General features: G+C 47.1%; 1 protein-coding gene across 1 annotated transcript in view; it reads left to right on the top strand.

The window, feature by feature from the left end:
- Positions 1 to 27,938, top strand: part of TGFA (transforming growth factor alpha) — a 49,017-nt gene that overhangs the window by 232 nt on the left and 20,847 nt on the right. The window contains exon 2 of the mRNA XM_053401445.1: positions 18,615 to 18,668. Within this exon, the coding sequence (XP_053257420.1) occupies positions 18,615 to 18,668 (54 nt within the window). The remainder of the gene's footprint in view (positions 1 to 18,614; positions 18,669 to 27,938) is intronic.

The raw sequence follows: 27,938 nt of genomic DNA, 5'->3' as shown, positions 1-27,938 counted from the left end.
CCCCTCCCGTCCGGGCGCGGCTCCGGCTCCCCTTCCCAACGGAGCCTTTGCTCGCGAGGAAACCCACCCGGGAACCCTCGCGAGTAAACTTACCTGGGATGGGATGGAAGAAGCGGCGAGTGTCGCGCGTCCCGTCGAGCTGGTGCGCGGAGTCTTGGGGTCTCTGGCCGCCGCTTTCCAAACCGCTCCCCTCCTTCGCAGACCCGCTTTCCCCCTCCAAGCTCCGGAGGCGGAGGAGATGGGAGGCTGTGCAGTGTAGTGGTTAGAGAGAGGCGGGCTAGAAGCTGAGAGAGACCAGGGTTCAAATCCCCCACTTGGCCGTGAGCTCCCTGGGTGACCTTGGGCCAGTCACTTGCTGTCGCTCAGCCCAGCCTACCTCACAGGGCCGTTGTGGTGGTCAAATGAGGTGGGGGAGGACCACGCACACCACTCTGAGCTTCTTGAAGGACAAAGGTGGGATAGAAATGCAATAAATGAAATTTTATTTAACCAAGAGGAAAACAGTGAAAGGAGGGGAAGGCAGCAAGCCGCCTCACAGAGGACTACCTGCTTGAAAGTACATAGTGGCTGCTGAGAGCTACCTGCTTTAGAATACATGCAAGGCTTTCTAAGTAATCCATCTCTGCTCAAGACTTCACCACGGACTGATAAAGCGAAGCAATCGGATTATCTGTCCCCTCTCGCTTCCTTCTCTGCTTCCCTGCCGCCTCCCCCCCCCCCCCATTTTGGGGGTATTTTCTTCTCTCTGCTGCCTGCTGTTCCTCCTCCCGTTTCCTTACTAGATTTGCTTTGGTGGCTGAACAATAGAAACTGGAGGCAATTTAGACCCTCCATGGTATTTTCTGTCTTTTTGTAAACAGTTTTTTAAAAAGGGGGTAGCAAATAAATGCCTTTTAGGGTGACTTTGCTTGCCTGTGAATGTCCTCCTTTTAATTACACGGCAAAAGCAGCCTGAACGCACAATATGGACTGGGGCTGTTTTTGTTCCGAGCGATTAGCAATCTTTTTGAAATGTGAAATAGCCAGATAATTACAGAGATGCTGTTTTGGAGAATTTAACAAATGGCACTTTTTAAAAACACTGATGGGTGTTTGCTGCTAGGTGTGAGCTTGTGCTGTTGTGGGATTTGCTGTGGTGTAAAGAAGGCTGACTTGGGTCCAAACTCCTGTATGGGCATTAAGGTTATGTAACTTGTAATAAATTAAACCGAATAAGCAATATTCCAGCTTCTCCCAGCAGCTCAGATCAGCAGGGAGCAGTTTCCCCCCTCTCTTTGCGCACTCTCAGAAAAACTAGCAAGTGTTGCCGTTAAGAAGTTTGTTCTTTGGACTGAATCCTGCTAAGGATCACCTGCGGAAATAATCAGTTAAAATGAGACTGATAAAAGCCGGGCAGTCAAGTGGGGGAGGAGAACGGCCCCTTGGGTTCTGGCTTCATGTGTGACACTGACCTGTTTGGGTTTGGAAAGGGGCCCTGAGAGCCACAGGTGAAGTTTCGGGAAAGAAGGAGGCACCTGGCCTATAAAAGCGCAAGTGGGTTTTAGCAAAGGATTAAAAGTTCAGCTATTATCTTCTCAGGTTAGAGGCATAGTAGTGTTAGTGTTCGGTTGTTATATCTCTGGCTTCCAGTTACCAGGCGCTTGGATAGCTTTCGGTTATGAGACACCAGAAGCAGGAGGTACCTTCTGGATCGAAAGGCTAGACACTTTACTCTGTGGCTTTATCGTAATTCTTTCCCGGGTTCAAGACATCTCCCTTGCTCCCAGTTCCTGTTTTTTGAAATCTTAACAGCTCAGTGTTATGAATGAAGGTTGTTTAATCAGGCATATGCTTAAATAATCTCCTGGTGATCTTCCTTTTCATCAGTCAGTTTTTCACCCATGTATGTAAGTCAGAGGCCACCTTCCTTAAAACACTGGCTCTCAAATCTTTCCACAGCAGCCTGACTATCATGGAATCCCTAAACCCTACGGGAGAACCTGGGTCGTGTTCTCAGGTCAGCCTTCTCCAACCTGGTGCCCTCCAGATGTTTTGAACTGCAGTCCTCGTGCTGCTTGGGGTTGATAGGAGTTTTGGTCCAAAACATCAGGCGGGTGCTAGGCTGGGGAAGGCTTTTCTAGGGTGCATACTTGGCACATGTGGAATAAGTCTTGCCACTGGCCAATAAGCTATGGAGAGGGTACCCCCATATTGCATCCAGTGCTCCCCTTGAAGCTGCATGTTGGGCCACTCTGCCTTTCAGGAACCCTTGACCTGCTGTTGCAGAACTTCTCATCAAGGAACCGCAGGATTTCCCCAGTGAAGAACTTGAAAATTGCCTTAAGGATCTTGCAACACAAATACACCAAGAGCTGAGTGCTTGAGGTGGTGTCATCCTTGACCATGGTGCTCTAGATTAATATGTCAAAAATGACTGGTCCTTGCCCCAAGGAGCTTCCTTACAATCATAGTGCATGCTTCCACAATACAGAACTATCCAGATTGCTCATTTCCTAAGTGCTGCTGAATTAAGTGGGAATTGCTTCTGAGTAAACATGTTTAGGATCAGGTTGCAGAATTGAAGCTGTGATTAATAGGCTTCAGGGTGTGTGTCCGGGGGGTGGGGGTTGTCTTGTTTATCTGTGGCTGGTGTGTAAAGAGAGAGCAAATTCAGGGGCGGCAGGGTTCCAAATGGTGGTTCATAAAACTGGTCAGTTTCTCTTGCAGGCAGTTCACACATGCATGCCCGGCTGATTCCTGTACCATCAGGTGATTAATTGCATGTGTGAATGTGTAATCGTGGACAGATGCTGAAGGTGGAACTTTAATAGTGCCTCGCAATAGTATTGTCAAGCACACCATTTTCAAAAGAGTCAGTTCAAACACTGAGCAGCAAGAAATCAAGTCTTGCATGATTACTCATGTAAAGAATATGGGCCCTATCCACTAGGAAAAGGCAGAGGGGCTGTGTCCTGGTTGCATACGTTTGAGGGAAAACTAAAAAAGAAAAGCTATACTTGATTAAAGTGAAATTGACATAGGTTGGAACAGGACCAGATCTTGAATCAAGAATCTTTGGGGCATTTCAAGAGAACGTGTGCATATGACCCCTACCCAAATCCTGCCAGTCTAGTCTCTTGTGTTTTGATGACTGGAAGTAGAATGTGTAAAGAGACACAACCAAAATGTATTTGAGGTGATGCAGAAACTCATTCCCAGGCATTGTATCAGAAAGGGTCAATTCACAAATGCTCCTCATGCTCAACTGATGTTGCAGTCTTGCTTGATGAACCTTCCTTATGAGGGAGGTGAGGGCATCAGTGGAGGTTTCCCTTCTGGCCCCAAAGAATGCAAGAGACGTACATTTTGTTGCAGCTTTGTTTTTATTTCAACAGTTGGACATATCCTGCCTGGTGCTCTCCAAATGTTTTGGACTACGAGTCCCATCAGCCTCTGTGCTGGCTGGGGCTGATGGAAGTTGTAGTCCAAAACATCTGGAAGGTGTCAGGTTGGAGAAGACTATAGGACTATAGCTATAACTTGGATGAAAGCCAAAGGTATACAGGTGTAAACTGGCAAGTGCTCCATTCCCATGTTCTCATGGAACACGCTTCCAACTTTTGCTTATTCAACACAAAAATCTGAAGGGAGAATCTTCATCTTCAGCCACTTCTTTGCTTGGCTCCAATTTCAGCATGATGTCTCTTAAGTGCATGTTTTGTCATGATAACTGGAATTGCCACATATACCCTAATATTTGGGTTTAGTGAGAGCAAGGCTGCTTCTGGAAGCCAGTTCTGGAGTGAGGATTCCTGCTCACCTTAAGCCATTCCCAGCCTGCTTAAGAGGGATCTATCTTGCAGCGCTGGAATAGTCAGATGGAACTAAAGGCTGTTTGATGGGACGCGGGTGGCGCTGTGGTCTAAACCCTTGAGCCTCTTGGGCTTACTGATCAGAAGGTTGGCGGTTCGAATCCCCGCAATGGGTTGAGCTCCCATTGCTCTGTCCCAGCTCCTGCCAACCTAGCAGTTCAAAAGCACACTAGTGCAAGTAGATAAATAGGTACCACTCTGGCGGGAAGGTAAACGGCATTTCCGTGCATTCTGGTTTCCGTCATGGTGTTCCGTTGCGCCAGAAGCAGTTTACTCGTGACCTGGAAAGCTGTTTGTGGACAAACGCCGGCTCCCTTGGCCTAAAAGTGAGATGAGTGCTGCACCTCATAGTCGCCTTTGACTGGACTTCACCGTCCAGGAGTCCTTTACCTTTAAAGGCTGTTTGGTACACTAGCACAGCAACTAACTAAGATGCGCCCTCAAGGTGTACCATACCTAATTTTTACAGTTCTAGGTATCGATGAGCTCTGGTAAGGGAACTGAAATTGTGCTGCAGCTTCTAACTATCTGACCTGGATACGGACACAGTATGTAGTGTCCTTCAGGGGCCCCTGTGACTTTAGCTGTCTTCCGAAGTGAGTGTGATTAAGGTCACTTGATGCCACATTTGGGTTGTATTCTTGCAGCTTCAGTAAAGCAAAAGCAGAGGAGTGTCACATAATCTCTGCAGGCAGTTGTAGCCCAAGGCAAAACACGGTGTACACCAACCAACCCCAGGCCAGCATTATCAGTTGATTTGTAGATTAGACTGTTGCAAAAGCCTTATTCAGTTTATTTGCCCTGCCCTGTCACTACTCTGTGTTGAAAGTTGTGAATCGGTCCCAAACATACCTGTGCAGGTTCAAGGGCCAAGAGTTCAGAGTGAATTTAAATCAAAGGATTTGCACGAAAAGGGCTTCCCTCACTTGTGGGGGGACTGGAAGTTCCCCAGGAAAACAGTAGCTGAGGCCAGGAGACAAGGACACCCTATTCATTTTTTTTCCTGGCAAAAATGAGAGGAGGGAGTCAAAATTAGTATCGTACTAATGAGACCAGAAATAGCAATTTGGTTTAAGTTTCACAATAGGATTGTTTATTTTCATTAAAAGCTAAAAGAGGCACAATGGTTGGCAAATAACATCTGGATAAAATGTCGGCTCTGAAATCGAGCGATGGATCAAAGCGCCCAGAAGTTTCTGCTGAGCATTCCTGCATGGGAAGCGGAACCACCACATTTTAATGAACATCTTGAGAGACCAGGGGGCCGAATCAGCTGAGCTGTTCAGCAAACTTGAGTGTAGCAGGCAAGGCCTGGGTGTTGTTGACTAAATTTTTGGGAAGCAGAGACTGGCATAGTCTGGACTTCATAAGTCCTAAACCCTGTTTTGCTGCTGAACTGCTCCCCCCTTTTCTTGTTCAGATTGTTTTTATTAAATATTTTATTGGGTTGCAAAAGTTTCTGGTTTCCATTCATAGAATCCTTTCTACAGATCAGTTATATTTGATGTGAGACAGTACAGTTGTACCTTGGTTGTTGAATGCCTTGCGACCTGAACGTTTTTGAACAGCACAAACCCGGAAGTGAGTGTTCTGGTTTGCGAATGAGTGTTCTTTGGAACCCATTCTTTGGAACCCAAACATCTGATGTGGGTTCTGATTGGCTGCACGAACTTCCTGCAGCCAATCAGAAGCTGCGTCTTGTTTCCAAACATTTTGGAAGTCGAACGGACTTCCGGAATAGATTCCGTTTTACTTATGAGGTACAACTGTATAATGTTATACATGGTTTAAGGTTGGGGAAGAAGAGAGGTGGGGAGTGAGAGCTGCAGTATCATCCTCCCAGCCATGGCCTAGGGCTGGTGGGGGTTGCATTCCAAAACAGCTGAAAGCACCATGCTGGGAAAGGCTGCACTACTGCCTTGGAAACTGGATTATTTATTTTACAAGCTTTATATGCTGCTTTATTGTAATACAACCTTAAAGCGCTTTACAAAACCAATAAAACTACCAGTAAAAAAACAATTAAAAACAACAATTTAAAGCACTGATTTTTAAAAAAAATCAATGACAAACTAAAAACCGGATTAAAACACATATCAACCTTCTATATGTCTGGATACCCAAACAGAAAATGTTTGGGACAGGTGCCAAGAAGAGTATGGTGAATATACCTGCCTCATGTCAAGAGGCAGGGAGTTCCAGAGTGTAGGTGCTGCCACACTAAAAGATTGAGTTCTTACAACTGCAGAACAGGTATTGTGGGGCACCTGTAGTAGTGCCACTTCCGTGAATCAAAGTGGTCAAGTGGGCATATATGGGGTAAGATGAGAACAATACACCTGTTAATATACTGTCAGGGTCTTGCTCCTGTTGCCAATTGTGTCGCAACATCCTGCACTAACTGCAGCTTCCAGGTCAGGCTCAAGGGAAGCCCCACATAGAGTGCATTGCAGTAGCCCAGTCTTGAGGCAACCATGGCATGAACGACTGTGGCCAAACACTCCCAGTCGAGGGACAGTCACAGCCATAGCTGTCAACTTTCAGATTTGAAAATAAGGGATCAGCAGCCTCTCCTGTCCCGGGGACAGTCTACGGGATATCTAACAATCCAGGATAGCAGTGGGAAGCAGCGGGAAACGGTGCTAGAATAAGGGAATTTCCTGCAAAAAAAAGGGAAGGTTGACCGCTATGGTCATAGCTGCTGGACCAGTTTCTGCTGGTAGAAGGTGCTTCTAAGTTCTATCCACTTCCTGGGCCTCCAGAGACAGAATTGCATCTCCAGAACGCAAACCTGCGCATTCGAGGGTAGGCACTCGACCAGTTTTTCTGACATGGGAACCACTCACCCACAGTGGCCTCTGTGTTGCCAAGATTCAAGCTCAGCTTGTCATGGCGTCTCCCAGCTCAGATGTTACCAAGCCGACTGCCATCAACGTACAGATGGCACCCCTCCCCAAAACTCCTAATGGCTGCTCCCAGCAGCTTCTTGTAGATATTGACTGGCATTGGAGCTAAGAGAGTGCCCTGTGGCACTTTGTCACACCTCTTCCTTTTCAAGCTGCTCTCCTGGCTAGGAATCCTGAAGCCTGCAAAGGGTGTCCTCTGTAGTACATTGAGCCCACCAGTTAATCTGACCTTGGTCTGTTGCAGGCTTGTGTGTTTCACCCTGGCAATATCGATTCACATTGGGGAGCTGACCAGCTATTGTTACAGCAGAGCAGAATGAGATGTTGAAGCAGAGCTTGTTCTGCAAAAGCTCCTATAGACATAATGTTGCTTAAGACATAATGCCCACCTCCAGGAAGAAGCGTCATCTATGGACTACATGGACTTCATTTAGACTATGGAACTCGCTCCCACAGGAGGCAGTGCTGGCCCCAAACTAGATGGCTTTAAAAGAGGATTAGACAAATTCATGGAAGAGGAGAAGGTTGGCTATTCTGTGCCTCCAGAAAACCAGTCGCTGGCAACCACAGGAGGTGTTCAGGTCCCGCTTGAATCATTGAAGCATCTGGCTGGCCACTGTGGGAACAGGATGCTGGACTAGACGGGCCATGTTGGCCTGATCCAGCAGGCTCTTTTGTAGTGGTGTTGGAATACAAAATCACACACAAGGGCACAGTTCTCTTTAATAACCTGCATATAATTCTGGACCCTTGTGTGCTGTTATCCTCTTGGAATTGAGTAACTTATTTGGCGAGAGGAACATTCCTGAAGTCTTCCCAGTTGTGAAAACTGCAATCAGGGCCTTGAAATGTTTTTGAGGTGTGTATTAGCTTGGGAAGATATTCGAAACAGGACCTTATTCAGAAGGCTGTCTGTTACCTGCTGCTCAGAGCATTCTTCAGTACCAAAACAATCATTTTTGTGCTCTGTGGTTCTTTGTAAACCTTGCTGAAAAGTATGCAATGGCAATGATACTTGTCCACTGTATTGTAATCTTCCAGTTGTGTGCCTCTCAGCACTTTGTGCTTTGTGCATTGGGCCTGGGAGAACAGGGTCCCAATCCCCAGTCCACCATGGCGATCACTGCGTCACCTGGGGCCAGTCACGGCCTCTCAGCCTAACCTCCTTTGCAGGGTTCTTGTGAGGATAAAAAGGGGGAGAAGGAGAACCACTTTGAGCAGGCCACTTCAAGCTCTTTGGATGAAAGAACGTGGAATATTCATCTACTAGCTTTTTTTTTTTTTAAAAAAACCCTTTGATACCACATATAGCACCAAACGAGGTGGGCAAGTGATCTTTATCACCCTTGAACCACCTTTTTATTCAGGTCTGGATTTTCCTTTTTCAGAATAGTATTTGAGTCTGTTAGTGACCAGGAACACTTTCAGTGTTGCCTCGAGAGATGCTTAGATGAACATGGAACGATTCCTGAGTGCATTAGCTGAGTGTCTGGTTTGTTTTTTACGAACGGCGTCTCTAATTGTCCGTGTGTGCTGATGATCGCTTTGGCTTTTAATGAGGCCAGCCTAACTGCATGAGGAACCCCACTGGCTGCTTGGGGGGCAGAGGTATTTTTAGGGGGTGCCACTGATCATAGCAAGCTGCCTTATCCACCTCACTATTGTCCAAACTGACTGGCAGTGGCTCAGCAGGGCTTCTGGCTGGAGTCTCTGTCAGCCCACCTGGAGATGCCAGGAATTGAACCTTCTGCATGCCAAGCAGGTGCACTGAGCTACAGCCCTTCCCCACATGAAGTAACACATAGCCCTAGGACACATGTCCCAGAATTTCCTGCTGTATTTCCAGCATATACTTGGGGGCAGCAAGTTATCTCAGAGTCGCTGGATTTAATTGTTTGTTCATTTGATCTCTTAAAATATCCATGTGATAGTTCTGAGAAACGGGCAAGGAGGAAAATGGAGCAATTGAAAATTGTTGTTAGATTCTTTTTTTAAGGTTTCTAGAGCAGTGTTTGCTTGCAGCTGAGGTTTTGTATACAGTGGTACCTTGGTTGTCAAACTTAATCTGTTCCAGGAGTCTGTTTGACTCCTGGAATGGTTTGGAAACCAAGGCACAGCTTCCGATTGGCTGCAGGAGCTTTCTGCACTCAATCAGAAGCTGTGGAAGTCGCATTGGACGTTCAGGTTCCAAAAACCGTTCGCAAACCGGAACACTCACTTCTGGGTTTGCAGCGTTCGGGAGCCAAAACGTCCGAGTACCAAGGCATTTGATAACCAAAGTACAACTGTGTTTTGAAGAACAAGTGGTGAGTCTCTTTTAATTTACATTTCCCTTATTGAATTTATACCCACTGCTGCCTTTTACCCAAGCACACAGTTTACACACAACTTTCTAGCTAAAACCAGGGCTGATTATTGTGGGTTTCCAAACTGTGGCCTGCTTTGCTGCATGGAAGGGTTGTGACATGTTTGTGTGAGAATTTCCTAGGAAAAGGAGGCTGAAATCCTGTTGCATTGCTACATTTCCCTCTTGCTCGCTTTTCTGTTCCCAGCCGATCCAGGGAGAGGAGGATCAGCTCCACCCTCCACCGCCGGGTTTCTCTTGGCACACAATGCTCTCTCATGCCACCGAAACTTGTCAGTTTTGCTAGTTGAGTAAAGAGACTTTCAGGTGCATTTGGGAGCTTAAGATGCCAACTGGCCATGTGTGAAGTGGGAAGGCACAGCCAGTTCCTTACAGATTGCAGCTCCTCTTGAACTGCATTTCTCCCTTGGTAGGCAGTATTATTATAATATAAAACCATCTGTTATATCTGTTTATTATATATACAGGGCAGCTTCCTCTTACATGTAGCTGAAGACCCCTAGAGAACAGCCACTCCCATCAACCTCAGCCACAACGGCTGGCGGGGGCTGCAGTCCCAAACACCCAGCCGGCACCCAGGTGGTGGGAGAGCCCCACCATCTGCAGGTGAATGGGATGTAGCCCAGGGGTTCCCAAAGCGACTGACCCCTCCCACTGGGGGACAGTGGGGTTACCTAGGGGGGCACTGAGAGGCAAGGGGATGCAGGGGGCATTGGAGATGTGAATGACTATTAGACTTTGAAAAGTTGATATCGCTGGATCAAGTTCATCAGCTTTGCTGCATTAATTAAACTAAACAGGTTTAATTGGGGTTTGAATAGATGTTGAATTGTTGCTATCTTGAATGTTATTGTGTTATTATATTCCTGAGTGGGTCATGCAGTCCAGGCCAGGCTAGACTAGGCAGCACTGGGGATGAGTTTATGGAACCAAAGGGGCAGTGGCCCCAATAAGTTTGGGAACCACAGATATAGCCATTCTTAAACTTTTGCAGTGACTTTGCCTCCCAAAGTTTCCCTTCATCATTCCTTTGCTGTCTGTCTAGCCATCTGACTTGAGAATATAATATACATCTAGTTGAACCCTCTGCCTCCTTGGTGGTGGTCTCATGGCGGGATATTTGGGTGCATCTTGGTCTTCTGAATAGTCTAGCCAGGATTTGGGTCCCATGGCAAAACATGGAGATCTCGCAGTGGGGGGAAAAAACCATCTGCAGTGGTACCTTCAGTTACAGACGCCTCAGGTTACAGACTCCGCTAACCCAGAAATAGTACCTCGGGTTAAGAACTTTGCTTCAGGATGAGAACAGAAATCGCGGTGAGGCGGCAGCGGGAGGCCCCATTAGCTAAAGTGGTACCTCAGATTAAGAACAGTTTCAGGTTAAGAACGGACCTCCAGAACAAATTAAGTTCTTAACCTGAGGTACCACTGTAGTGACTTTACTCTTTTGTTTCCCTCTGGGAGGCTGGAGTCTTTTTGGGGGTGGGGGCGGGTGGAGGTGACTTTGAGAAGCTCACCTTGGCTGTGGCATACTTTTGGGATATGCTACCAGACTGTCCATCTTTCCATCCGTGTGGGAACCCCAGGTAATGTTCAGAAAGGCTGCTGGTATAGTTTTGTAGAAAGAGGATGAACTGGAGAAGACCCCTTTCCCCCAGTTCACACCTCCCTTCTATCACCAATTCACTTGCTAGCCTGCTCCTCACTCAGTTTAGTAGGAGGCTCAAGCTGAACTACCTTAAAAGGCTCTTTTTTGGTGCTTAGGCTGGTATGGTGATCACATTGCTGTTGCAGACCATCTCTGATCAGGCCATGGCCCTGTAGTGCCCTCTTCTCCCACTACATGCCCTCCAGATGTTTTGGACTTCAGCTTCCACCAGCCCCTGCCAACATGACCATGCAATGCTCACACTGGTGGGAGCCCAACTGGGGCTGGAGGGAGTTGTAGTACAAAACATCTGGAGGGCACCTGCTTGGCCCTCGTATATTCATGCAGAAGGTTCACACTGTAGGTCACACACTGGCTTCAGAACATTCTGGACTTCATAGTTCATCTTCTCTCTGCCACTTGCATCAATGAAACCAAGAATGACCGTATACGGCTCCTGAAGCAGAAAATTGTGCTGCCTTTCCCCAGTTGACTGAGGAAAAAGAGGAACACACTGTATTGTTCATCACTCATTTTTTGCCTCCCAAAATTGCTTAAGCAAAGCCCAGTGGTTTTTTTCCCAGGGCAAGGGCTGGGGGTGGGGGTGGCGCGTATACACACACCCTCTTCCGAAGAACTTGGGAAGGGCCTCTTTTCTTTCAGCTGCAAATGTTTTGCCTTTACATCCCACAGAATCGCTTTGCATTGACTTGGTCTGCGCCTACTCATTGTGTGTGACTTTGCAAATTGCTTGAACAGTCGCTCAGTGCTGTGCTTGTTTTGTAGAATCGTGGTCGTATGGCACAGTCACGTGGGTCCTCGACTAAAAAGATGGACCCTTGAATTTTTTGAGAGAGAGGAAGGTGTGTTGGTGCCCTTTCCCCTTTAGGCAGAATCCCCAGGGTTTGGTCCCATTCCTATGCCTAACTGTGGAGCTCTCTCCCACGGGTGGCAGTCACAGTCGCCAGCCTGGATGGCTTTAAAAGAGCACTGGACAAAGACATGTAGGAGAGGAATAGTGATGGTTACTAGCCATGATGACTAGCTGGTGGGAACCACAGGAGGGGAGACCTCTCGAATCCTGCTTGTGGATTTCCCACAAGCATCTGGTCAGCCACGGTGAGAAAAGGATGCATTGGCCTGATGCAGCAGGCTCTTTGTATGTTCTTGTGTTCATTCCCCTGTCCCGTCCCACCAGCCCTTCTTGGTCCTCTCCACAGACGGTCTTCAAGAGGCTCCTTTTGCCAAGGCATGAAGTCACCATCTGTGCTGTTACAAGACAACTGGGACATGGTATTAGCACACTGACGTATGTTACTGTAATAGCAGCTCCTAACGTTGCGTAGCTCTGCTCATCTTGTGCAATTCTAAGGGAGGGCAGAATTTTCTCATGGGCCTGAATTCTGCAGCTAGAAGATCAGAACCCTTTCAGATAAAGTAAATGCTTCCAGCCCTCAAGTGTTTGTGGCAGCGACAGGCTTGAAAGTGGCCGGCTGGAGGCAGAGGGGTGGGCTGGCATGAGTGCCAGTCCACGTGAGCAGGAGGTGTGTTCATTCCAGGGTCCTGCTGCCCCCATCACACTACATACATAGGATAGAGTTGCATGACAATAAACTTGGTTTATTTATTTATGGCATTAATTCCCACCTTTATTTTCAAGGAGCTCAAGGGGCAGCATGCATGCTTCTCACCCTCCTCATTTATTCCGCACAACAACCCTGTAGGGCAGGTTAGGCTGAGAGGCAGCAACTATCCTAAGTGAGCTTTATGACTGAGCAGGGATTGGAACCCTGTCCTCTCCCAGGTCCTAGTCCGACACTCTGCTAACCACTGTACCACACTGCATATTTCATTACAGCGGGGACAATTTGCTAGCTGTGATTGTGAGATGCCTCTCTGTTCGCCAGAGACCTTGGCGTGTGCGGTTTCAGAATTGGAATCTTGTCAACATGGTGTGCACACAGCCTGGTTTGTGAGAGGTAGCCTAACAGTGTGGTGCAAAATCAGTTATGATAAAATGGGCCAGAGATATTGGACATAATATACAATTTAACGATTGGGTAAAACTATGGAGTGAAAGCATTAAATTTACTGCATGTACTGCATTAAAGGAAAATGTCATGAAAATGATATATAGATGGTATATCACACCAGTAAAACTTGCAAAAATGTACAAAACATGTAAGAAGTGTTGGAAATGTAAAGAAAAAGATGGTACATTCTTTCATATGTGGTGGGAATGTAAGAAAGTGAAAAGCTTCTGGGAATTGATATATAACGAGCTGAAAAAAATGTTAAAATATACATTTCTTAAGAAACCAGAGGCTTTTCTCTTAGGAATTGTTGGTGATGAAATAAATAGAAAGGATCATAAAATTTTCCAATATGCAGTGACAGCGGCAAGAATACTACTGGCCCAGAAATGGAAACAAGAACAAATACCAACGTTGGAGGAATGGAGAATGAAGCTGATGGACTATGTGGAACTTGATAAACTGACTGGGAAGATTAGATATCAACGAGATCAAAAATTCATCGAGGACTGGAGAAAATTAGTGGAATACTGGGAATGTATAAGTGATAACGGAATAACGTTAGTGGCATTCAAAGAAGCTCTGTAACAGAATAAGAAACATTGTAAAAAAGCAAAATATAAGAGGGGGGACGGTATAAAGGCAATATTGAAATTTGGAAATGTGTATTTTAAAAAAATCAGAATTTGAATGATTGGCAGAGAAGCCGATGGAAGTCAAAAAACCGAAAAGTTTAATGCAAAATGTTAATGTGGCATAAGTGTATGGAAAATTAATAAAATATATTTTAAAAAAAACAAAACAGTGTGGTGCAAAGTGACTTGGTGCAACCAGACAGGCAGCACAGGAGCATCTCAGGGATGCCATCCTTGTTGGGTTTGATGCCCTGCAAATGTAACTTGCTGGGGCAGATGCATAATCAAGTACAGCGGTACCTCGGGTTAAGTACTTAATTCGTTCCGGAGGTCTGTTCTTAACCTGAAACTGTTCTTAACCTGAAGCACCACTTAAGCTAATGGGGCCGCCCGCTGCCGTCGCCACACAATTTCTGTTCTCATCCTGAAGCAAATTTCTTAATCCAAGGTACTATTTCTGGGTTAGCGGTTATTTCTGAAGCATCTGTAACCTGAACGTATGTAACCCGAGGTACAAGCAATCAAATACAGTTTTCCCCTAACCCCACCCCCAAACCAGCCCCAACTACGTCCAGATAATTACATTAGTAATAATACATAATACTTATGTATTATAATACATTATAATACTAATAATACTACAGATAATTAGTAATGGGACAGAAATGTTGGTGGGATCACCTTTGCTGTCTTGCATTGTGCCGTTTCCATTTTTGGAACAGCTGCTGTGAACTTCCTCTGAATCAAGCTGGGAAACGAAGTTTTCTCTCCTTCCAGGAGCGCTCCTCCTCCTTTGTGGTCCTGCCGGGTCTCCTTCCAGGCAGGCAGAGCTCTGTTGTGGTTGCACTTCCTTGCTCCTGCTTCCAATTACGTCCCCTTGTATGTGGCTGTGATTGGGGAGCTGGGGAGCAAACATGTTCCCTGGTGCTGCTCAATGCTCAATGCTTTGTTGTGCTGCTATTGCCTGTTGCTTGTTTTGTCTTGGAAGCCCCATGTAATTCAGTAGAACAAAGTGTGTGTGCGCGCGCACATTTGCGTTTGCACAGTTCTCAATATGCTGTAGGAATAACTGCCTTGAGTTAGAGAAATTTTGGTGAAATCACAGTCGTGGAGACAGAGAGAAATTTGGAAGCAAGGGGGGCTGAAATTGGGAATTGTCCTAATGAGAAGCCTCTTCCGGAGGAGATTTAAATATGCCAAAGTAAGAAAAAAGAATGGGTAACTGTCTGGGAAATGGTTTTTATTTAGGGGCCAGCGATTGTAAATAAATCAGGACATCAGCAGACATGGATTAAAAACGCTTGCAAAAAGCAACAATAAGGATAATTTTAAAAGGGGAAAGTCTGTAAGCAGAGATGTGTAATGCATAAAAACAGTTTGAATATTTAAAATATATGTGCAGTGTATCAGAAATTTAATGGTTTAGTAGTTGGAAAATTGGGTAAAAAGATTTGGAATGTAAGATGATTTGGTTTATTTAAAGAACCAGAAGAAGAGGGGCTGGAGGGAAGTCTGGGGGTTTGGGGGTGGGTGGGTGTGCTTTCTTTTTGGATATTTTTTGAAGTTAATGAGAAATGTGCGGGGTAATATGGTATTGATACAATGTGGCATATACAGTATTGGATTTTTATAATTGAAAACTAATAAAAATTATTTAACAACAAAAAAAGGAATAATTGCCTTGGATCGCCAACCCTTCTCTTCTTTCCGCTCCCTCCATCGCCCCCGTCTGGGTACAGTGGGACTGCATCTTACGTGGGGGTCTGGGTCCAAGGGTTCCATGTTTGCGCAAAAACCATGTATACCAAACCCTTGGAGCTACTTAGTGGGTGAAGGGGAGGGAGAGCGAATCCCCAGGACTCCCAGGGACTGAGTGCTGAGCGGGCTTTGCCCAGCAAGGCAGAGAATTTAACAGCTCTTTCCACGCCAGCTCTGCTTGGTGGGCAAGGTGTGCTTGGCCCCTCCTCTCTGGAAGGATGCTCCTGCGAGATCTCGTAAGAACTCAGGTGCCCCTCAAGATCTGGGGAGAGCATCCCAGAGCCAGTGCACTGAGCAAGTCTTGCCCCCACCCTCCCAGTAAGAAGAAGCGCTTAAAAAGCCCTTCCATGTTGGGTAGCCCAAGCAGACGCCACACAACAAGACCTTTTAAGCTCTTGCCCTTGCGTGGATTTTTATTATTTTAATAAATTTTTATTAGTTTTTTTTAACATGCCATTTTCATCAGTAATTAAACATATTTTAACATCTTATTCAATATTTTGACTTCCATCAGTCCAGTCTGAAAATTTTCCAATCTAATCTCTTAGTATACATTTCTTATTTTCCCCGTTACATTTAAAATTCATAACCAATATCTCTATTCTTTATCTACTTTGTAGCACTTCATATATTCCTCCTTACAAAACTTCTTGTAGTCCTACTAGCGTAATATGTTGATTACAATTGCTCTTCAAATAGTTCGTATACTTCTTCCAATCTTCTGTAAATCTCTGGTCCCGCAGGTTTCGAATCCCTCCTGTCATTTTGTCCTATTCTGCATAGTCCATTATTTTCGTCTGCCATTCTTCTTTCGTCGGAATTTCTTCTTGCCTCCATTTCTGGGCTAACAATACTCTTGCCGCTGTTGTTGCATATAAAAACAATTTGACATCTTGCCTATTAATATCCTGACCTATAATACCAAGTAGAAATGCTTCTGGTTTTTTAAAAAATGTATATTTCAACATCTTTTCCATCTCATTATATATCATTTCCCAGAAGTTCTTTATTTTCTTACATTCCCACATTGCAGGGGGCTGGACTGAATGGCTCTTGGGACCCCTTACAACTCTAATTCTTTGTGGTCGAATTCGTGACTGTTAAATGGGCATAAATTGTGACCTTACTGTACTTCACTGTGGAATCGTCTGCAAGAGGCTTGATTGAGAGCCCAAAGTGCTGCCTTCTCAGTTCCGAAGGCCCAATCCTGCATTCTTGACAAAGTGACTGCAGGCAGGTCAAAGAGCCAGAATCACACACACGCCACGCCTTCTTGGGGAATCGGGCAGCTTCTGAACTCTGAGGGTGCCATGATTTTGAAGGGGATGTAGAAAGCAACCTAGAGTAGGACCATTGGCACATCTGTCTGAGACCATGGATGAAGAGCAGAGGACCACGACTTAAGCAGTTCTGTTCCATGAATATATGGCGCTTGTGTTTGTTTTGTGGAAGCTGACATTGCCTGTCTCTGGTTGAGAGTGTGTCCTGTCAGCTTGGGGAGTCTTCCTGCACTGCGACTATTTGATGATTAAGAGGAGAAGTCGGAGTGTGAACTCAAGCTGGGGGGGAGGGAGAGAGATGAAGAAGACTGCAATGAGACAGCAGCCTGTACTGGCTTGCCTTTGGTTCCTTGCATGGACTCCCCTGTCCCAAGAAGATTGTCAGAAAAGTTTCCTCAAAACCACCCGTGTCTCTTTCAAGAGCAGAATTAAGGAGGGGCCTTTATTCTGGATTAACCGAACCAGGGTGACTCATGTGGGCTTTGCCCTGCATCTGGGTGGACCTGATCATTCTGTCTTGGGGCATGAGAAACATTCTCTCTTCCCCCCCCTGCTCTGGAATTCCCAGCCCTGCCTCAGCACCCCTCTTCCCACCCCCCACCCACCCACAAAGGCACACCAGCTTGAAAGCAGCTGCTAGTTAAGCGGGGCGGGGGGCCTGGTTAGTGTGTGAACGAGAGTCCCCTTGGAAATATGGGTCGCTGTAGGATTTTCTGTCAGTAGGGAAAGGCCTTAGCTCAGGAACAGAGCTGGCTTCGCCTGCAGGAAATCTCAGGTTCAACCTCCAGCATCTCCAAGGATGGCTGGGAGAGAGACCCTGAAACCCAGGAGAGACGCTGCTGGTCAGAGTTGACAGTACTGAGGTGACTGTACTGGTAGCTTCTGATATCCCCAGCCCTGCACTAAAAAGCAAGGGCGCTTTGTAGTGATCACTCAGGGGACTGGGACCACAATGGCATCTCCAGTTAAAACAAAACAAAACCAGTAATTCAACCTTGTCCAGCCTGGTGTCCTTCACCGTTTATGTATGTTTGTGTCATTTATTGATTTATTATTTTAGTTATTGAATTTCTGTTCCGCCCTTCATCTGAAGATCCCAGTGCAGTTTATCATATAAAAACACAAAAATGCATACCATAATAACAAACAAAAACAATAACCCCCTGCCCGCCACAGTTGAAAAGGCCATGGATTGTTTAATTAGGCCAATACCTGGGAGAAGGGGAATGCTCTTGCCTGGCGCCTAAAGATATGTCATGAAGGCGCCAGGCACACATACTACGTGCATTGATACTACAAATCCCATCATCCCTGAGCATTGGCTGGGACTGGTGGGCACTGTAGTTTACACCAGCTAGAGGGCAAGCAAGCTGGGGAAGACTGCAGGGACTCAGTCCCAAATGCTGGTCCAGCGCTCTGGCTTGGGGTAAGGTTACTCCTTAGATATACATGCATTAAAATAAAGATTCTCTTCCCTGCCCCCCCCCCACGAGGGGGGTCACTAAGACCAGCTGTGCGTGAAAGCCAGTTTTTGTAGTTCAGTGTTTTGAGAATCCACTGGAAGCCCTTGGCAGGCATTCCTGTGCCTTCTGACTCCCCCAAGGACGCTTCCTTTGAACCGCATGGGCCCATCGGTCTTTTAATAACTCAGAATTCCCAGCTGAGCTAATGAGTTCTCTCTGTGTGTTTTCTGTGGGTGCTGAACCCTGGCTGAGCTGGAGAGGTGCTTCTTCTGTGGGGCGGGGGGAATGCCACGATCTCTGCCCCAGTTTGAATCATGGTGGGCACCGATCCCAAGGATGAGGTCGGCGAAAGCGCTTCCAAAGCTTTTCCCATCACGCCCGGTGATGCTGTTGGCATATTTATGGGTCGCTGTTTGGCTCGGCCAAGAGCTGCCTTGGTCGGGATCTGAGCCAGTGTCCTCGCTGGTGCCGTTCTGAGCCTCGCTGGTGCCGTTCTGAGTGTTTTGGGTATTGGCTTTGGGTTGCAGATGTACCTGAATAATAAGGGGTGGGGGTGACATACAGTATGAAAATGCTTGTCATGGTGGGATTTTCAGTACCCAAAGCTTTTAAAGTAAACTCTTGACGCTCTCAAATGATCCCTGTTTTCAAACCTGGCTATCTTTCCTTCTCTAGGTTTTGTATTAGCTGTGTGCCAGGCCGTGGAGAACACAACATCCGCCTTGAGTGGTGAGTTCATTAAGTTGTAAAATGTAAATGTGCTCGATGCCACCTGCCGCTCTTTGCCTTCCCATGTGGCTGGGTGTCAGTCAAAAAGCACGTGTCAAACGCTTCTCTGTGGTCTTGGTTCTTTTGTCTCTTGAGCTCCTCTTGGGCTATAAATGCAATAAATAACAAACCAGTAAGAGTCCCTCTATGGGACGTGGTTGGCACTGTGGTCTAAACCACTGAGCCTAGGGCTTCCTGATCAGAAGGTCGGCGGTTCAAATCCCCGCGACGGGGTGAGCTCCCGTTGCTCGGTCCCTGCTCCTGCCAACCTAGCAGTTCCAAAGCACGTCAAAGTGCAAGTAGATAAATAGGTACCGCTCCGGCGGGAAGGTAAACGGTGTTTCCGTGCGCTGCTCTGGTTTCTCCAGAAGCGGCTTAGTCATGCTGGCCACATGACCCGGAAGCTGTACCCCGGCTCCCTCGGCCAATAAAGTGAGATGAGCGCCACAACCCCAGAGTCGTCCGCGACTGGACCTAACGATCAGGGGTCCCTTTACCTTTACGAGTTCCTCTTGGTCCAAGGCTGCAATCTGCCTTGTGTGTGAAAGCTTGGATTTGGGCTGCTGTTCACTCCTGCAGGGTGACTATTTAAGTGACAGCCCCTCTCCCAGCTCAGCACTCTAACCACTGTAACGCATTGCCTCTGCCCTGTGGTGGCTGCCTGCTGGCACAGATTCCTCCAGCTTGTCTGCAGGCTCCCTCTTAATTCCCCTAATCCTTGCAAACAAACAAATACAAATACTGCCATTTGGAGCTCTCCCCCGTTAACATGGGAACTTTCTTTTGATTGATTTCTGAGACTGCAGGAGGTGTGGCTGCCAGGATCTCTGTGACTGGGATTTCTCATTTAAACCACTTTTAGGTCACCTCTTGTTCAGCTGCTCCCATTTTCAGCTGATGTAACCAAGGAGAGAGATTCTCTTATCTCCAGCATTGTTAACCTGGTTTTCTGCTGGCAAAAATGGAAGGAGGTGGTATCTGGTGGCAGCTCAGTTAAAAAACAAAAACCTTTCCTCATTCCAGCAGGGCTTGATAAGAATGGAGTGCACAGCTGCCTAGTTATAAAATTATACTCTTCTGTTTAAGCTTCGTTTTTCTGGTCTCGAGGACAGAGCTGGTCCAGCCTTGCAACATTTTGTTCCTCTTGCAGCAGGGATCGTAATACTGGGTCGAAAGGGATGGGACCTCCCTCCTCATTTTCAGCAGGAAAAGGAGAGGGAGAAGGGGGGTGCCAAGGGAATGTATTTTTGTTCTCCCCCGCCCTGCCCACCCCCACCTGACTCCCATCAATCTCTCTCCAGTAGATAGATTGAGCTCTCTGGTCTTTCCCCAGTTTAGAATACGAAGAACTTAATAATTTCCTTGTTGCATCAACCCAGAATGGGTCCAGCTGCATATTTCTGAGGACCATGGTGGTGATGGATTTCCCAAATATTTCATCCAATAGTTTTTTGTTTTTTTAAAAGTATGGCTGATTGAGAATGGAAAGGAGGCAGCAGTTGGGAGGCTTTTGGGGGTGGTCAGCCTCTTGTTCCTGCTCCCCGCTTTTGCCAAATGTGCTGTTGTCAAAACTGTCTTTGGAAAATCGCCTTCTTTTTGCTCTTCTGCCTAGATATGTACCCGCACCCGACCATAACACGCACGTAGTTTTTAGAGGAGGAAAATCCGTAGGCATGCCACCCGTAGGCATTCCCTCCATAACACGCACAGAGATTTCCCCTTACTTTTTAGGAGGAAAAAAGTGAGTGTTATGGTGCAAAAAATACGGTATTTTCTCTATTAGCCTTTATTCAAGCAGTTGCATTTTCGTTTCTTGGGTGTAGGTTTGGGGTGTTTCTGTCTGTAGGTTTTTAAAACTTCCTAGACATTTTGCAAAGGAAGGTCTCAGCGCCAGCCTTTCCCCAACCTGGTGCCCTCTATTGGACTACCGCTCCCATCAGCCCCAGCCAGCACAGCTGTGTGATGCTAGAGCTGATGAGAGCGGAAGCCCAAATCATCTGGAGGGCACCGGGTTGGAGAAAGCTGCTTAGTGCTGTGGTACAGAGAGCATTAAGCAGCTGTAGGCTGGACGCAGAACCAGCTACTCTGTCTCTGGAGCCTCAGCCCTTGGCCTGATTCCCTTTTAACTTGCAGTGCCCTGGGGTTAAGAGTGGGATCTGCTTCTGCAATCCTCTAATCCACTGGGCTATTAACCCCGAGCTTTTGTGGTGTACAGAAATCGCCCTTCCTATATAGATTAAACCTGTGTACATGGCCAGCCTTGTTCCAATGAGATGCTTCCTGGAGCGAATTAAATTGGCCCTGGGCTGTTAGGGTGGCTTCCATGGAGGGATATGCAAAGCCTGAGCAGGTCCTGAGATCAAAGGGCAGTTTAGCTTTACAGGAGGCAGGATCTCTGCTGAAATGCTTCTGTCTGTTACTAATCAGGCGGCAGCCTTCCCTAATGATGCTTTGCAGTTGTGGGAGAAGAGGAGGATGTTCCGCAGCTGTGGAGGCAGAGAGAGGAGTTTGGCGTGATAATAACTTCAGTGCTTTACGAGGAAGTCTCCTCGTTGCTGTCCTGGCTGTATGGGCTTCCAGCACTGTGTGGTGTGTCATATGTGGCTGCTTCACACTTTATGCATTTTGGAGCCAAAGGATCTTTCCTTCCTTCCTCCCTTCTTTCCTTCCGTGCAGACAAGCCTGAGACGTATGGGAATCCTGCACATGGGTTTCTTGCTCCCTTGAAACCATAACCGGCAGCCTTTAGGGGAAGGCAATCCTGGGGTCTTTGAAGTGATGCTGCTGGAGAGGGAAGTTTGCCATGGTAGGCTAGACGGCTGCTCTAACCTCTCCTGGGCACTGGCAAAATAAAAATACGTTGGAGTCAGTAATGCAGTATAATTGGGCCAAGGCTAAGAACATAAGAGGAGTTTGCTGGATCAGGCCAATGGCCCATCTAGCCAAGCATCCTGTTCTCACAGTGGCCAACCATATGCCTCTTCTGGGAAGCCCAGGAGCAGGATCTGAGCTCCAGAGCCCTCTCTCCTCTCCGGTGGCTTCCAGCAACTGGTGTTCAGAAACCATAGAGGCAGACCATAGCCATTGTGGCTCATAGCCACCATTAACCCCCTCCTCCTCCATGAATTTGTCTAACCCTCCTTTACAGCCATCCAAGTTGGTGGCCATCACTGCCTCCTGTGGGAGAAAATTCCATAATTTATGTGCTGTGTGAAGAAGTCTTCTCTTGTCTGTCCTGAATCTTCCAGCATTCAGGTTCTTTAGATGTCCATGAATTCTAGTGTTATGAGAGAGGGAGAAAAATGTTCCTCGATCCACTTTCTCCATGCCATGCATAATTTTATTAACTTCTATCATGTTGCCTCTTACTCACCTTTTCTCTGAACTGAATAGTCCCAAATTCTGCAACTTTTCCTCATGGGGGAGCTGCTCCACCCCCCTTGAATATTTTGGTTCTTCTGAACATTGTCCAACTCTGCAATATCCTTTTTGAGATAATGTCACCCAGAGCTCTGGTTGCAACAAACACTAAGCCATGGTTGGTCTGCATGTCTGTCTGGACCCTTTCCAGTGGGCCGTGAGTTGTCCGAACCCAACAGCCCTGCTTCACCATAGTTTGTTTGTCCACACACCAAATGCTCAGCAAGCTGCAGAATCATGAGGCAGAAGCAGCTGGAAAACAAACCAAGTTTGGGAGAAACAAGCCGTGGTTTGTTTTCCTTGCCTGTGACACAACTTACGATTGAACAAACCATGGTTAGAACAAGCCATAGCTTAGGATTGTGTGCAAACACAGATTCTGTTTCCTCAAGGCACTAAAAACTTCGTGCCAGGAAAACAAATCCATATAAATTACACAAATGAAGCAAGTTTGTTTAAATTTGGGTACCAAAGCCCCTCACTGTGATCTTGTTCAGACCCCTTTAATCCTTGCAACCCTAAGGACTGGAAACATATTTTTCCTCCTTAAATGGAAACTTAGGTTCTAAGGAAGTGGACTTCTCCACTCAGTGCCACATTCTGTGTTGTTGTTTTGCACTCCTGCTATGTTGCAGTGGCGTCATGGTGTGTGGCGTGTTCTGCTTCTTTGGGACCATTAGCCTTGCACTCTGTATCAAACTTTTTGGCCCTTGGAGAGAGACCACCCCAGGTGTCACTTTGCAGATGATCAAGAGATCTGCTGGATGAATGCAGACCAGTTGTTCTTTTATGTGAAGCTATAAAATCCAAAGGCGACTTTACAACCCAGCCTGCAGCTGTCTAGGTGTGTAGTAAAAATGGGTGACTCTGTTTTACCCTGGGTGAAATACCTTCTCGCAGACCAGTCTGTCCTTGGCACTAACAATGCCTCTTGACCCTTTTGAGCTTCATGTGCTTCTGAACATGTGCGCATTTCCCCGTAAACTCTTGGCCATTTAGATATTTGTCACACTTCCTGCAGAGGTACCATATCTGTAAGACATTTTAACAGTTCACTGTCTTAAGCATGCCTAATTCAAATCAGTTTTGACCTGACTCTTCCCAGAAAGAGCAAAAAAAAAATACATAGTCACTACAGCTGTAATAGGGGACACAGGTGGCACTGTGGGTTAAACCACAGAGCCTAGGACTTGCTGATCAGAAAGTCGGCGGTTCGAATCCCCGCAACGGGGTGAGCTCCCGTTGCTCGGTCCCTGCTCCTGCCCACCTAGCAGTTCGAAATCCCGTCAAAGTGCAAGTAGATAAATAGGTACTGCTCCGGCGGGAAGGTAAACGGCATTTCCATGTGCTGCTCTGGTTCACCAGAAGTGGCTTAGTCATGCTGGCCACATGACCCAGAAGCTGTACGCCAGCTCCCTCGGCCAATAAAGCGAGATGAGCGCCACAACCCCAGAGTTGGTCACGACTGGACCTAATGGCCAGGGGTCCCTTTACCTTTACCTTTTTACCTCAGTATTGCCCCCACTGACTGGCAGAGGCTTTCTGGCAGTGGCTCAACGTGAGAGGCAGGTCGACCACAAGTTCTTCAGATTCCCCTTGCTCTGGCAAGCGAGAATGTGGCTTTCGGGTTTAACTGTTGTTTGTGGCAGAGGAGCACTGAGGAAATCCAAGGATGAGGGAAATAATCAAACTTCTCTTTACTTTTACACTAGCAGTTTTGCACAGTTACACTGCTTTGCAAGGTGGTTTGTGTTTCTCATGAAAAGCAAATGGCTGCACATCCGGTGACTGAATATCCTTTGTTAACGCCAAGTATTGCCCCAGTAAGCAACCTGGCTGCCAAATTCTGCACCAGCTGAAGTTTCTGAACCATCTTCAGAGGCAGACCTACATATAGTGTGTTGCAATAATCTAACCTAGAGGGTACCAGAGCATAGACAACCAAGGTTAGGTTATCAATAGGAGCACAGCTGGGCTACCAGCTGAAGCTGATGGAAGGCACTCTGTGCCACAGAGACTTCCTGGGATTCAAATGTGTGACTCTGGCCTGTTTTTAGCATCACTTTCAATGAATTCAAAGGCAAATAACTGTTGTGATCTGAAGACTTATTGCTGGTGTTTTTCCACAGTCCTTTCATAAGCAAACAGAGTCCTGTGATTCAGGTCTTGAATTCTGAGTATCTACGAAGTGATTTGGACAATTCCAAAGTGCCTACAAGTTGAGGGGATGACTGTGCATATAACTGTGCATATAGAGGATGCTCAAATCCTGAAGAATTTCAGCTGCTATTAAGTACTACTGATGCACCTGGGTGCTCCCTGTCTCTTAGGATGGAGCTTCTGGTCAACTGTTTGGTTAAATATTATCAGTTGGCTGTATTTTGCCAACTGGTAAATATTCCAGGTATTCACCTGGCATTCCTCTGTTCAAATGGCAAGGGCTTGCTTCCTCGTCTCGCAGGTGTGTGTACATGCTCAGTTTTGGATCCACCTCAATCTGCCCTTTGAAATGAACACACTTAAACTGACTCCTGTCTTTTAATAGAGGGGTGTGTGGTTTTTCAATGGCATTTATAACTGTCTGGGTTCTTGGCTTTTCGCCAAGAGAACAACTCAATCTCTTGCTAACATGCTTGGCTATAAATAATAGACTTGGGTGTTGTTATTTCGTAACAGTTAAGTAACTTGGTTATATAGATATAGCTTTGTTTGTACCATTCTTGAATTGTGACTGGAATTGTAACAATTCAGAATGTTACATCTTTAAAACAGCCGCTCATTACTTTGACAGAAGCTAATTACTCTGACAAACCCTTGTAATCCTTGTCAGACTTGAGAATCCTAGATGAGCCTTGTGTATTATTTCATTCATTCATTCATTCATTCATTCATTCATTCACTTATCCAATGTGGTAATGCATTTAAAAGGCAGCGTGCAAGGATAACTAGCTTCATATATATTACAGGAACATTAGCAAAATGGACCTTAGTCATAGTCATTAATTTCAGTGGGTCAACTCTGAGTAAAACATAGTTGCATAGCACCCCAAGCTTTCAATTGGTTGGCCATTGCAGTGCTTCCCGTGCAGGCATCCAGTGAACTTCCAGTGACCCATCCAGCCATACTTCTCCAGCATAGTTGCTCCAGGCTTGCTTCCCTTCCCCTCCCCCACCCGCTGGCTCCACATCTCACACTGCATGGTCTATGTCTTTGGCTGTGAAGCCTTTGGGAAGCTTTTGGAATTTGAATGGAAACTCCCTTTCAGGTATGTCTCTGATGGCCTCAGCATTGCTGCTTGAGAGGGCTTGGGGCTTTCACCTTGAACTACATCTTGGCATGAGCCTTTGAAAGGTCACCTAAAGACTTTCCTCAAGTTGTTTCCCAATGAGGATTTGGACTACGACTCCCATCACGCCCAGCATCATATGGCTGTGCTGGCTGGGCCAGATCCTCTGAAGGGCACCAGGTTAGGGGAGGCAGATGTAGAGATTTGAACGTGGGGTTCCCCCAACCCAGGTCTCCCTATTCCTGCACTAATATTCTGGTGTCACTGGTGCAGCGCTATGTGGAATATGCTGGATCAGCTCTTTCTTCCATAATGTGTGGAATAGCCCAGTAAATCAAAGGGCATTGAATTATTTTTCTTCTTTACTCTATTCTTTGTCTTGTGTCTATCCCTCCCACCTCATAGGATGTTCAGTAGATTTTATGAATGGATTGAATTGAAAGAGATTACATGTCAACACTTGCCTTTCTGGAAAGCACTGAAGTGTAAGAAATATGGCTTGTGCAGAATACCTGTGTGTGTGGAGGTGTGTGGCAGGGGAAACCTGTCTCACATGATCCATTACTTGGGATGGTGGGACCATAAAAAGCCGGATGTCTTAGGGTCTGTCTATATGTGTGTGTGTGTGTGTGTTTTCTTCACGCTTTTGCCCAGGTTCAAAGCAAAACGGCTCTGGAGGTTTGTATGGGGCCAATTCATGCATCCCCTGGTTATTTACACGGCAGCCTGTTGAAAGGCATTTTGTGTCTCTTGGAAGGTGAACTTATAAATATCACTCCTGGCAGCCGGATAAAGCCTCCTTTCTAAGAGGCTGGTGTTCAATTTGACTTCAAAATGGCAGGCGCAAAATTATAGGAGGCTCCGCAAATCTCCAAGCTTGGAGGGGAAGATTTCCGCCTTCTTAGAAGATGCTCCATGCCAGTTCCTCATGTTGCGACAGACATTAGTGAATCTCTAGTAGACTGAGCTGCCTTGCTCTGTTGCTGTCCCATCCCGTCCCCCCGCCTTGTAGAAAAAGGCAATTCTAAGACGTTATGAGCCTTCTGAACCCTCATCCAGCTCCTCCCTGCTGGGGCCCAGTAGCTCAGCTGTGAGCTGTTGGCGCTTGTAGATATGCAGGTGGCCCTTGCCAAAATTTGCACCTTCTTAACTAATGCACAGGTTGGAACATACCGTATTTTTCGCCCCATAGGGCGCACCGGCCCATAAGACGCACCTAGTTTTTTGGGGGGGAAATAAAGGGGAAAAAAATTATTTCCCCCCCAAGGCGCTAGGCTGGGGCGAGGGAAGCCCGAGCTTCCCCCGACCCCAGCCCCCAGAACAGGCTGCTCTCCGCAAGCCCCCGCGGCTTGCGCAGAGCTACCCAAAGCCCCGGCGCGACTGCTCCGCGCGCCGGGGCTTTGGGATAAGAGGCAGCTATGCGCAAGCCGGGGGAGCCCTCCCGCGGCTTGCGCAGAGCTAGCCCAAGCCCCGGTGCGCTGCCTCTTATCCCGAAGCCCCGGCGCGATGAGCAGTCGCGCTGGGTAGCTTCCGGATAAGAGGCAGCACTGTGCAAGCCGGGGGAGGGCTCCCGCGGCTTGCACAGAGCTACCCGAAGCCCCGGTGCGACTGCTCAGCGCACCAGGGCTTCGGGATAAGAGGCAGCGCTGCGCAAGCCAGGGGAGCCCTCCTGCGGCTTGCGCAGAGCTACCCGAAGCCCCGGTGCGACTGCTCAGCGCGCCGGGGCTTCAGGGTGCAGGCAGCGCTGCGCAAGCCGTGAGAGCCCGGGGGGAACTCCCGCGGGCTCCCACGGCTTGCGGATAGCTTCCTGAAGCCTGGAGAGTGAGAGGGGTCGGTGCGCACCGGCCCCTCTTGCTCTCCAGGCTTCAGCGAAAGCCTGCATTCGCCCCATAGGACGCACACACATTTCCCCTTCATTTTTGGAGGGGAAAAAATGCGTCCTATAGGGCAAAAAATACGGTAGGTCTCCTCTGGGTTTTGCACTTTTCTGAGTTTCACAGTCAGTTCCTGCCCCAAACCACCAAAACACAATGGAAAATGTTAGAAATGCTGAGGTACAAATACTGAGGTGCATATTTAAATATAAGTGGGTGGTCACAAAGTCTGCCCCAGGATCTTGACTCTTCTATCACAGCAGATGAATCTCAAGGGGTGTCCAAAGCAACTGTCTAATCCTGTTCTTTGGATGGGTTTCAGTTAGTAAGGCTTGAGGATGTGGACAAGGGGCTTGGCTCGTAGTGGCAACTGCTAGCGCCTCTTGGCAGATAAAAACTAGGGGTGGTGGTCCCTCAGTGGCACAGAGTGCCTTCCATCAGCTTCGGCTGGTGGCCCAACTGTGGCCCTATCTGGACAAGGATTGTCTAATTTCTCTCATCTATCCTCTGGTGTGTAGGGCTGCCTCTAAAAATGGTTCAGAAACTTCATCTGGTGCAGAATTCGGTGGCCAGGCTGCACATCAGGGCAAGATGGCTTGAGTATATTACACTGATCCTGGCCTGACTGCACTGGCTGCCAATTAGTTTCC

Source organism: Podarcis raffonei, chromosome 8 (genome assembly GCF_027172205.1).
Source record: "Podarcis raffonei isolate rPodRaf1 chromosome 8, rPodRaf1.pri, whole genome shotgun sequence".
NCBI lineage: Eukaryota > Metazoa > Chordata > Lepidosauria > Squamata > Lacertidae > Podarcis > Podarcis raffonei.
Note: the sequence above shows the minus strand (reverse complement) of the source record. Positions and strands in the feature narration are given on the sequence as shown.